The 12,056-nt window shown below is 42.7% G+C and overlaps 2 protein-coding genes across 4 annotated transcripts in view; both read left to right on the top strand.

The window, feature by feature from the left end:
- Positions 1-12,056, top strand: part of AGBL4 (AGBL carboxypeptidase 4) — a 981,249-nt gene that overhangs the window by 585,274 nt on the left and 383,919 nt on the right. The gene's annotated exons all lie outside the window — the stretch shown is intronic.
- BEND5 (BEN domain containing 5) overlaps positions 966-12,056 on the top strand; it is a 32,045-nt gene continuing 20,954 nt past the window's right edge. Inside the window, exon 1 of one of the 3 annotated variants that reach the window (XM_075508729.1) lies at positions 966-1,443. In XM_075508729.1, the coding sequence (XP_075364844.1) occupies positions 1,227-1,443 (217 nt within the window). In that variant the 5' untranslated portion in view covers positions 966-1,226. The remainder of the gene's footprint in view (positions 1,444-12,056) is intronic. The other 2 variants (XM_075508728.1, XM_075508730.1) reach the window with 2 other exon arrangements.

Here is a 12,056-nt window from a genome sequence, read left to right as displayed (position 1 = left end):
TGTTCTGCTCCTAAGACTGATTGGGTAAAACAGACCTCAGCATTGGAAACTTGGATAAGAGTTTGCTGTGAACCATAAGCAACGTTGCCACATTATTCTTGTTTCTTACAGGAAAGTCAAAGCATCCACACTTAGTATGTACGCGTCTCCAAAAGCTTGGGAATTTGTCCTAAAATTGGCATGGTCTCTAGCCCTTGTTCTTACACACCTGCACAGAATTTCTCAACTCCCTGTGTTGTTTTGGGGGAAGGTGTGGAAGCTTTGAGTTCTTCCAGCAATCACCACTGGGCAGTACCGTTGAGTGCAGCTGGTTCTGTGTTACCCTGAAGACCTTCAGGTACAAACAGATGTTCAGATTCTGTTGATACTTGGCAGATGAGCGTGGGGTTCTGTGTTTGCTGGCCATGAAGGATCTGGTCTCCTCTCCTCACATAGCCATAGTCTCTCACGGGTCCCTCCTACCTCTTCTCTCTGCACTCGCTGGCACTGCCCCGGCCTAGGAGCAGACCGCCCGCTGTGCCACCTCCACGGGAGGCCCATTTCTCGGGAACAGGTGTAAGGAGTTTTTAACTTGGAGTTTCCCGGGCCTTCACTGGGGACGAGTTTGAGCAACAGAGCCCTGAGGGTAATCGCCTGCGCCAGGATCCTGTCAGCCCGCCAGGCCCAGCCGACGCCACGGCCGAGGCCGAGGGGCGGGAGCCGTCCCTCCGACACGGGTGCCTGGCGCGTACGAGCTGACACCCCGTCCGGCCATACCCTCGAAAGCCTCTCGGACGGAGGCACCTGCCCGCCCCGCCTCGCCGCCCGCACCAACACCCTCCGCGGCGGAGGTGTGAGGCCGCTCCGGGGAAGCCGGCGCAGGCCCGGGCCTGCCGGGCGGCGAGCTGAGGCGAGCCCGCGGCGGGGCCGGGACACGCCCGGGGCCGCCGGAAGGGGTGTTCCCCCACGGGCCCCGGGCGGGCCGAGGCGGGGGGGGGGGGGGGGGGGGGGGCTGCTCCTCCCGCCGCCAGCCGGCGCCGAGCCCCGGCCCCCGCCCGCCCTCCGCCGCGCGGCAGCCCGACTCGCGTCGCTCCGCGTTGGATTGCTCGTGTCTGCCCGGAGCTGGCGGCTGCCCGGCTGGCGGCGCGGCCAGGCGAGCTCAGCCGAGCGCAGAGGCGGATTTTGAGGAACAATAACAGAGCGGGGAGCGCGGGACCGGCGCGGCCGCCCCGCCCGCCCGCCGCACCATGTACGCCTTTGTGCGGTTCCTGGAGGACAACGTCTGCTACGCGCTGCCCGTCTCCTGCGTGCAGGACTTCAGCCCCACGTCCCAGCTCGACTTCGACAACCAGAAGGTCTACACGGTGTACCGCAACCCCGAGGAGGCGGAGGAGGACGACGAGAGCCCCGGCGAGTGGGGCGACCGCCTGCTGCTCCACAAGGCCCAGATCCTGGCGCTGGCAGGTGAGGGCGGGCCGGGCCGGGCCGCGGGGGAAGGGAGGCGGGGGGGCGGGCCAGGGGAAGCCCCAAATGCCGCCCCCTCCCCGCTGAGGTGGGGGAGGGAGGGCGAGAGGGGGAGGGGGCGGCATCGCGCCGACACATGCTCAGAGCCCGGGCGGCACATGGCGGGTGGGGGCCGCGGTGAGGCGGGAGGACGGAGACCTCGGGGGCGTGAGGGGAGGGGGGGGGCTCCCGCCCCCTCCCGGAGCCCCGCGGGGCCTGCACCGGGAAGGGCTGGCTGGGGTGGGGGGGGGTCCCACGAGGGGGCTGCTCCCGGCCGGGCAGCGCCGCGCTCCTGCGTGAAGTCTCAGGCGTGGCGCTTCTGCGGAGCGGTTTGCAAAAGAACCCTGAGCCCCTGGTAGTAGCCATCGGTACACCGCGGCGGGGATGAAACCAGAAACTTTAAAAAAAAAAAAGAAGTTCAGGTTTTCATACACGGTGTATTTATAGTGCATGGAGTCATTTATGTACCTTTGCAGTTTGGCGGTATGTTGCCAAATTAGAAGGGTACTGCTTTATATCCATTTTGTTAGTTTAAGTGACTTCACAAATTGGAAGGCAGTAGTGGAACCAGACCTTTAGATTCTGTGCTTGTTAAGCTTGGTTTTGCTACATTTGTTTTGTTTCATGTTTAACTTACGAATGTCTCTCTAGCTAAGAGGACCAATTAAAGTGCATATTAAGAAATAAACCCGTAATTTGGCCATTTAAATGAGTTCACCCCTTGTGTGAGAGTGCTTCTGCTACGAGTCCCCCCATATCACAACTCTTTGGCAGCATGTTACCTTGAAGACTTTCTGTAGTTTCCCTGCAGCCACAGAAAGCACGCTGCCATAGTCAGAGTTGAGATAGAAAAGAAGTTTGATGTTGTTTGTAGCAAATTACTGGCTAGTGTGGACTTGCCCAATAGGCTATCGAAAGACAGCGGTGACCATTTGAAATGTCAGTCTGGGTAGCAAAGAGGACATTGGGTTGTCATCCTGACTCTTCCACTTGGGGAGAAATACTGGTTATGTCTGTTTCCCCCAAATATGGAATAGGCTTAATAAACTCTGCTGTCTAGTATTGAGTTCTAAGGAGCCAACGCTGAGTTCTGATCTCTGTTGTTAAAGTCATGTAAAACTAGTATTTTTTAATTTTATTTTTATTTTTGAAAAACACAGTTCCTAAACCAGTTCAGCCTGGTGGTGGTCCGTTTGGTCCCTGACTTGGTAACTTTTACCATTACCCTGTTTCCATTAGTGGCCACAAAAGGATGCCTGGAAAGAAGAAGAAACAGGCAAACATATACATTGTTTCCCTGTAAAACTTTTTCAGTTTCTGAATATTTGCAACTCCAGGAGTTCAGGAGAACTAATGAGATTCTAGAGGAGTGGAAGAGGAGCCTACCAGAGGAGTGGATTCTCCTGCTAAGTTTTTGTTGCCCTATGCCAGCCTGTGTTTTGCCTGTCCTGTCTATAATAGAGGAGAATTGGTATATTAAGTATTTCTTGCAAGTTACCCGTCACATGAATGGAAGACAGCGGTGTCAGCATTCAGGGTTTGCTTGGCCTCTTCTCAAAGGCATCCCAGTTGGACTTCACCTTCCTCTTTCTCAATGGGGAACTGCAGCAGCAGTGCCCTTTCTGTTCCTCATGTTCATCTCAACGTATCTCAAGTGTTTCAGAGAAATACTTAGTAATAGGCGTTTTGCTCACATCTTGAGCCTACCAGGTTGCCTCAGTTTTCCAGCAGAAAGTGCACCTACTTTCTCAGTTCCCTTGTTCCAGGCAGAGTCTGTACGTACCGAAGAGAAGTGTTCTTCTGTACAGTTTCCCTTTGTTTCATCTCTCTTGAACCAGAACAAACCAATACATGCTGTTTCCTCCAGAGAACAAGACTTGTTACCTGTATTAGTGATTTGCACTAATTGCTCCCCAGAGATTTTAATTTCTACAGCAAATTCTCCTGCTGAGCCAGGAACACAAAGAAACATACAGCTATCTTTATTACATCTGTCACATCTCAATATATCTGACTAGATCTGTAATTTGCATGCTTGGAAAACTTCTCACCTGAACACCAAATGAATCCTCACTTCTGTTCTTCTTTCCACCTCGCACCATGTAAAAATACCACAATTGAATTAATCCTTTGCATACAACATATGTTTACTTACTTTTAAAGTTGTCACTTTCTCCCCAGAGTTTTAATATTGGTGTTCGTTTTTATTATGGTTAAAGTCTTGGGGAGAAAAGTTGATGTTACATGAAGACATCTGAGCACAATTTTCAGTTTATAGTGACCAACTCTTTTTACAGATTATGACAACTATTTATGGCAAACATTATGAGTCTGATGTTATGCAAACTGCTTATTTAGTTTAAAAAATAATTTTACAAGTCTACAGTAACATTCACATACTAGTATAGAACTTTTCATTCTAAAGGATTCCAGCCTACCTTAGTAGTAATGTAAATAATGTGTATAAAGTTGCTTTTATATGTAAAATATACACAGTAAGTTGATTTTGAATTTTTGGAAGGAATCCTTGCCTGCACAAATTAGTACATCACTGACTTTAAGGATTTACTGCTTTGGTCCAAGGATTCCCCATTAGGAACAAGCTTCAGGCCCAAAGTCATGGTACAGATAGTCAATTAAACAAACAAATAATAAAAAAGAATAAGGGGGGAAAAAGTAATCTTTTTTTGAGCCTGCACAGTATTCTTTTACAGTTTGAATGGTGCCCAATTTTCATACACTGATTTAACAAGGCTGCTCAAGTAAGCAAAGTTGTATCTATTTATATATATTTTCATGATCAAACACTGTCCGTGCAGTGGGAGTTAATCCTAGTCTAAGAAACAGATCCACTTGGTTTTCCTTTCTAGTGACCTAAAAAAAGAAGGAGTAGAGGAAGAACACAGATAGAAACCCATATTAGTGTCACGATTTTTTCTTTTGAAAAGAGTTTTCCTTTCCTATGTTGTTGAAAGCAATTTAGATACTTTTCAAACTTTTACCCTTGTAACATAGGAGTTTACACAGGGATAAATACAAATTCATGCCCATAGTGCAAAGTTTTATTGGAGCACTGGTTGTGTAAAGAGTTCATGAAACAATTGTCCTTGTTTGAGAGAATCTAGAAGCAGTTCTTTGATCCTTTGTGGTGAGGTTGGATGGTTGGAAGCCTGTACTCTTGTGAGGGATGTTATTGTTGCTGCAAAGGAGAGTGCACTGTTGTAAAGGTATCACAAGTTTAAAAGAAAAAAAAAGACAGAAATAAGTTGGGCATGCTTAGAGCATTGAGTAAGTGTGATAGACTTAGTATGTTGAGGAGATAAATACTGTCTTCTTTTGAATACTTCAGTAAGAAGTAATATGTAGTAGTATTACAGCAGAGTGATAGATGAACCCTGAGCAGCTGTACACTTTTCTTGTGTCTATGTGCATATGGTTGGGAACTGCTGATAGTGGTGGTACGTGTTGGCCTGGGAACCTTCGATTTTTTTCGAAAGTTAGCCGAAGACTAGGGCTCAAACCAGACAGGTTAACCCCCGACTAAGACAATTCTAGACCTTCGAGCCATAGAAGGCATATTAAAATGAATATTTTGTGCCATAACAAGTTCAGCATTTGGGTAACAGGCAACTGAAGTTATGTAATAATAAAGGAATAATTTTATTTACATTTGGAAAGGAAAGTATAGCTCAGCAAACTAGAGTTTCACTATATAGCAGCTTTTTGAGGTAGCATGTTAACTGGTCTATCTCGCTGAGAATACAAAAACAGGAGACGGCTTTTCAGGAAGAGTTTGAGTCTGTCTTTGTGATCATCCACACTCTTCCTTTTTTCTTCTTTTCTGTCCTCTCCTCAAAATGCTGAAAAGCTGTTTTTCTGGTCCCTCTTCTTGAAATACGTGTGCTGCTTGCAACTTTTTCACATTTGTCCAATATAGTCACTAGCAGAATTTTGTCTATAAGCATATGCACTTTATAGGAGCTAGCATGATCCTTAGGTGACCCTGTTGGAGCCTTTTCTTGCTTTGCAAAGCAATGAGTATTGGGTGGAATGAACTGAGGTTCAGAGACTTTTTAAAGTTCACTTCTTCAGGCTATGTTAACAAGTTAATAGTGACTATCTTCTAATTGGAGGCATTCTTTCCTGACTACAGTAAATAATTGTTCTCTCTAGCTGCTGCCCTCGACACTTCCCACCCACACAATCATAACAAATGCATCTCCATCAGATTCTCACGGCAATTCCCTAGCTGCCACAGCAGACGTGTTAATACCTGTGTGCATCCATATTTTTTCTTGCCCCTTTATAAAATGTTACGCTCCACTTCTTATGAAAATAGGTTAGGCGATTTTTTAAATCTTTAAAAGCCTGTACAGCTCATGGTGAGGTAATTTGCTGTGTATTTCAGAAAGATGTAAAATCTCTGTTTCCAGAACAATTTTAAATTAAATGATTCTAGGACTGAGTTTTGAGTAAGGTTGAGGGTGGATATGCACTAAGAAGTTGAAGCAGGTTTCTTCGATACGGATAGCTGATGGAGGAAAGACCCTTTGTCAAGTGCTGGAATGGGTGAAAATTTCCAAGATGAGATCTTGAATTATATCAGGAATACACAAGATTTAGGTCAGGAAGCAGTCTTGATGTATAACATTAAGGTGAAGCTTTTATTGGTATTTCTGTAGCCTTGTGCATCTTTGCACCTTTTTTTTCCTTGTGCTATTCAGACAGCTTGGGGAGTTGGAGTACGTAGAGCAGGTCATAGCTGTGGCTGCTGTGTACCCATGCTCCATCCCATGTTCATACATAGCCCACATGTTGCATTTCCTTTCCCAGGGCAGTCTGTAGACTGAATGAACTATTGTGGTAGGGACAGCATTTGCTAACTCTTTGTTCCTAGAAAGCTCTAGGTCTATCCCCTATCATGATATGCAACTCATATGGTGTGTGACAGGGACCTGGGGATAAATGGCACCAGGAAAAAAATCAAAAGGTGTGCAACAGCTTCTTGGGTGATCCCAAGTGTTGCCCTGAGTAAAGAAGCACCAAGAGGAGGCTGTAGGAAGCCCTCCAGTAGTGGTAGTAGTTCCTCACAGACTCTTTCTAATTTGTTTTATTTTTCCTGGGATAGTTCTGGAGTACCTGTGGACGAGCTTCTGTGTCGCTGCCCTTGAGCAGCAAGTCCAGCCCTTCCTAACTGTGCGGTCTATCTGCTGTACCTGGGCATTGGCTCTTGCCACACGAATGGCCCTCTGTGGTCATTGAGAGAAAGTAAGCCCAGCAGGTTACGCAGTGCTGAAATAACCTTGTTCAAAATACGATTTTTAAAAAAATTTTTAAAAAAAATTTTTTAAACTTTCTAGTGTGATATTTGAGGTGCGTGGCCTACTTTGTCAGATACTTAACTGGCATGCTACTGTTGTGTTACCTTTTTACCAGGGGAAAGATCTGGCTATATACAGAGGTTCACCAAATCATTTTGTGTAACAGAGTAACTACATCACACTCTTAAATATAGTCCTGAATACAAGTGTGGCAGTATTCATAAATAATATTTAAAGCTAAGTTTCACACTCATTTTGTGTTTGATCCATTTCTGGTTTATTTTTAATTCTTTTAAGATGAAGTGTGGGGGTTTTTTTCCCCTTCTTCTAACTTCTACTGTAGGAGCATATCTGAGATATGAAGGGCTTGTACAAATGCACAATTTTTTTGTTTTTTTGTGTCATTTCTGTTTGTTCAGCATTGAAGTCTTAATACAGCACATCCGCGCAAAGCTTAAGTGGCAGCAGCAAAAAAAAATTTGTAACTTTTAAAACTGTAGCTGGTGAGTAGTGGCTTGGAGTAACCCTTATGATAGTGGTGATGGTTATATGTCATCAGCAGGATGAAGTGCCAGTAAAAAGGAATTAAAAAGCTTGGATTTATCTGGACAGGAAGATTTTACCCTTATATTTAGTCTTCTCTTTTCCTGTATCGCTGTGCTTATTCTGGAAATAAGTATATTTTTTTTTTTGTCTTAAACCTTTCTCAATTGACCTGCTTGTTCCTGTGTCACATTTGCTTTTTGCTTCACCCTAATAGTCAGAAGTCACTTATTTATTTATTTTTATGACATAAAGACATACAGGTGACCCGCACTGTTGTTCTTTCTCTTGGTCTTAGTACATACGTTGCACCACATAACACCAGTTATGCTTGTAAATGTTGTATAAGCTTAACTATGATACAATAAAAGTATGAATTTCAGGATTTTAATAAAATTGACTTCAAAGATAGTATGGTTATGGTAGCTATGGTAACTAACACTTGCTAATTAAAATATGCTAAAATTTGCAGGGGAGTGAAAAGGGGAAAAAATGTAAGTTAATGTTTTTATGTTCATAATTTAACAGTAAAACATTTTTTCCAGTGGATTGCCTAAGTGCCAGTCAGTTGATTATTTGCTTTTTTTTAAAGAAACCCTTTAAAAATAGTAGAGGCTGAACCACATTGTAATTTTTGTATGTAAACTAAAAAATGTATAAATCTACCCACTATTTCCATAGCAAGCTTATTCCTTGGGCAGAGATAGTTGTGAAGGCTTCCTGGAGTGTTCCCTGTAGGCTGCTGCTTTATCTGCTTTATCTGCTGAATAACTGGTAGGCAATACCTCCATGGCTTTGTGGCCTTTGTGATCATGAAATCATAATCAGGGATTGGACCTAATATAATTTTACAGTACGATACAGGCTGACTGGTCAGGGCAGCCAGATTGACAAATTGTAGCTGTCATTGAGATTGATGATCTGTTTAAATGAACTTTTGAACTTTTAAAGAAAGTAATAGCTTTTATTATAAATAGTTTTTTGTAAAGTATTTAAAATGTTCAAACTTCTGAAAAATAATCCCCATAGTTGAGTTTCATATGCAGGTACAGAGGAAAGATTTAAAATATACAATTTTAACATCCTACTTGTTTTCAGGGTTTCTTCTTTTTAATTTAATGGTAATATTGTATTATGGTAGTTGTTTCAGAAAGGATTAAGAGAGTTATTCCATAATAGCTATAATCCTTTGTGTTAGACGTGTTCAGAGTATTGTACAAATATTAACAAATCTGCACAACACTTCAGTGGGGTAGATGGGGACAGTAAGATGGAAAGGTTGAGTAATTCAAGGTCAGTATTTTTAAGTAAATATTGGATCCAGGATTAAAACTGTCCTCAGTCTTGTAAAGTGCATGATTTCCTGTTTCTCAGCATAATGTCTTGTCTTTACTTGATCTTCCAGCTCCATCAGTTTCTACTGCAGACAAACACTCTTCTAATACCACTAGAAGTTAAATGGAAGGGAGAGTTTTGCTGACAAAGAATACAATAATTATTATTATTTCTATCAGAGTTTTAGTTTTGAGCCATGTTGCTTTTGGTTAATTATTTTTGAAGAGACTTTGTATTAACTTTTGAGTTAAGAAATAGATTTCATATTAATAACGGAAAATAAGAAAGAAGATATAGTTAAGTTTTTCTTGCAGCACAGGTCTGACTTACATCTGGGCTGGTATTCAGTAAATCTGAACAATCAGTTGATAAATGAGCATGTGCAAAAGGAGAATGTTACGAAATATTTGAATGTCTTCATATGCATTAGAAATTTGACTACAAATGGGGGTCCGTATCAAAAAATCTCACTCCTAGCAGCATTAAACTGAATATCTCTGTTGTTCCACTAGAGGAAAAAGTGTGCGTGTAGACCTCAACATTTGTTCCTTCAGTAGCTGGCATGGTAGATCTGGTTTTTGTGAGAGCAGTAGCAGGTCCGTGCTCTGTGAATTTACTTGTATTACTGTATTGAATATTAATGAGGGAGAGCCAGTCTTGATGTAGGACTTCAGACAGAACTTGGAGATAGAAGTTGTTTATATACTCTGTCCTCTGCTTTTGTAGGAGTTTGGCTCCTTAATCTTTCTCTTAATTCTTTAGTGTCATTGTACAAAACAGGTGTGGCTTTCTCTCCATCATCAGTGAGCAGTCTTGATTCAGGCTTCTGGCACATCATCCTTCTTGCTCATCATCTCTAAACCTGTCAAGCGGTAGTTTAAGACCTTTCTACCTTGCCTTTTCCCAATTTGATTAAGAATTATTTTCACTCTGTTTCCTATTCTTTACACTTAATTGAAATTCACTTCACAAGATTTAACAGCCTTTTTGGCCAGTTCCTCAAGAGCATGTCTTCACCTTCACGTGCTTATTGGCCCTGCCTGTCACTGTGCCACTTGATATGTTGTTCTTTCCTGACTTCTTTGCTCAGTCTTATTTTTGTTCTGAAGACATTCTTCTAGTCACTTGCTTGTGTGTTTATTGTCATCTTCTCTTTCTGGGGGAGTGGTGCAGGGCTATTTAGTTCTTAAATTTTTGGGGGTGATGCTAGCTCAGATGATGGCAACTCTCAGCTCTACCTTTTTACTCCTAACTTTTCTCACTTAAATTTGTTGTCAGCTTCCCTTTGACATTCTTACGCAGAAATCTTTCTTTCAGCTTATGCTTAGGATGGCCCAACATATTTTCCCACCATTTTTGTCTGTTTCTCTCGATTTTAGAGTGGGGAGGGGAAATAATCTTTTCTGTCATTCCCAACCCGAAGTCTTGCTGTCTCTTATTCTTCTTCATCTGCTTTGTTGCTTACACCCAGCTTTACCTTTCTGTCCAACTAAATATACTTCATGTAGTGTTTTCACTGTGCCCTGTGTTTAAGTCTGTAATCTCTTTTTCTCTGTCCTTCCAATAAAGCCCTCCTAGTCTGCAAAAAAGTGCAAAACAATGTAGTAAATTATACTATTCAAATCCTGAATTGACTGTGCCAGCACCCAGTTGAACCCTCTTTTGCACACAACCCCTCCTTTTAGCTGCATCAAGTTGGGTGGCACCTGTCCTCTTCAACTAACTTTTGCATTTCTACTGCTGTCCATTATCCTTTGTTGTCTGTTATTGTCATTCTGAGTTGCTTCTTCTTTGGTAGTGGTCTTAATCTCAGTGTACTGCTAGCTGAGAGATATTTTTTATGAGATGAGTTTTTCTTCCTCTGTATCCTGAGTATCTTCTGAGCCTGCAGGATCATTACATTTTCTGAAATCTCTTCTGTTCTTCCTGTTAAAGTCCTTCTTTAATGTTTGCATTAAATTAGCTAAGAAAGTAATTTATAATTCTTTTTTTCCAGTTTCAAATAAACTAAGTGCCCACCCCCTTTTTTTTTGTACTATCATGCTGTTTTCCTTTTCAATCACAGCAATATTGATTATTGTATATTTGTGTTTAAGTGGCACTTAGGAATCCATGCCCTGTCATGCTTGGTCTGTGTATTTGCTTTGAAGCACCAAGTATACCTTTGGTTGTGGGTTTTTTGCTTTGGTTCTTAAGTGTCTTTTACTTTATGAACTGTAGCCGATGCACAACCTACCGAGGCAGGTGACACTCTCTGCTCTGTAGAAGCAACCTGGCTAAATCAGTAGCGAAACAGGTCAGTGCAGCAGTGTGGGGGGAATTTTGTACAGGCGTTTCCCATATGTGTTGGGTATATGCCTGGAAGCGGGACGGGTGATGGTAAATTTTTTCATCTGTCAGTATATCATTTTTCACAAGGGGTGGAATTTTTTTGAAGGCTTAGGGGAAGGACAAGTTTTGCTCAAAGTTCTTTCGTTTTATTATTGTAAGATTTATAGCATTGCCAGTCCCTATTTGGACTGATCCCAGACTGGCCATCCCTCATCCATTTGGAGTGCAGAGCTCTCTTCCTCTCTTTTTCCAGCTTTTACTCCAAAGGTGGAAAAAAAATCAGCGTTTGAACTATTTTTTGAAGGGGTTAGTTTGTTCAGTCCTTCTAAATTAGAAAGTAAGGAATGTTTTAAGGAGACTTTGAGATTTCCATAGCTTTATTCTACATTGCATGAAAGGGTTTTCAATTTTAGAGCACTAACATATTTCTACTTGAATTTAACCAACTCGCTTCCTGCCCTGTTAAAGTCACTTTGTCTGCCTCGGTTCCCTGCCGCTCTAGACTTAAAGCTATTACTTTTTGGCCTGGATCCACCCATCCTGACACTGAAACGAAGGCCTGAGTGAAGAAAACATTCCAGGAACAGTTTATCCTTTTCTAGTTGATACAGATTCTCTAATGCAGGGTTGCTTTTTTGGCTTTTCTTTCAGCACTGCTGAGGCCAAATGTCTTCCCAGCAACAATGAAATTTCTCAGCAGTTAGCTTTCTTCTTACTACCTGAACAACTTTGGTAGAGGACTCTATGGGGAGAGATGCTATCATGTGCACTGGCTCTTGAGCCCCATACTTCAGTACCTTGTGGAGTGACTGGCAAGATCTCTCTAAATCTGACCTTTTCCTGGACTACAGTTATTCCAGCATGCTTTAGTCTGTATATCAAATCACAGAATACCGTGTTCTCTGTCTGGCATTATGGCTACTGTGCACAAAAGCAATTTTTCCTAATTTACATGTGTCTTCCAGAATGTCCCTTCTTAAAGGGCAGAGGGCATCAATGTTGTCCATTCTTGTATTGTGCTTCTACCCTGCGTATTTTGTTACA

Source organism: Mycteria americana, chromosome 7, assembly GCF_035582795.1.
Source record: "Mycteria americana isolate JAX WOST 10 ecotype Jacksonville Zoo and Gardens chromosome 7, USCA_MyAme_1.0, whole genome shotgun sequence".
Taxonomy (NCBI): domain Eukaryota; kingdom Metazoa; phylum Chordata; class Aves; order Ciconiiformes; family Ciconiidae; genus Mycteria; species Mycteria americana.
Note: the sequence above shows the minus strand (reverse complement) of the source record. Positions and strands in the feature narration are given on the sequence as shown.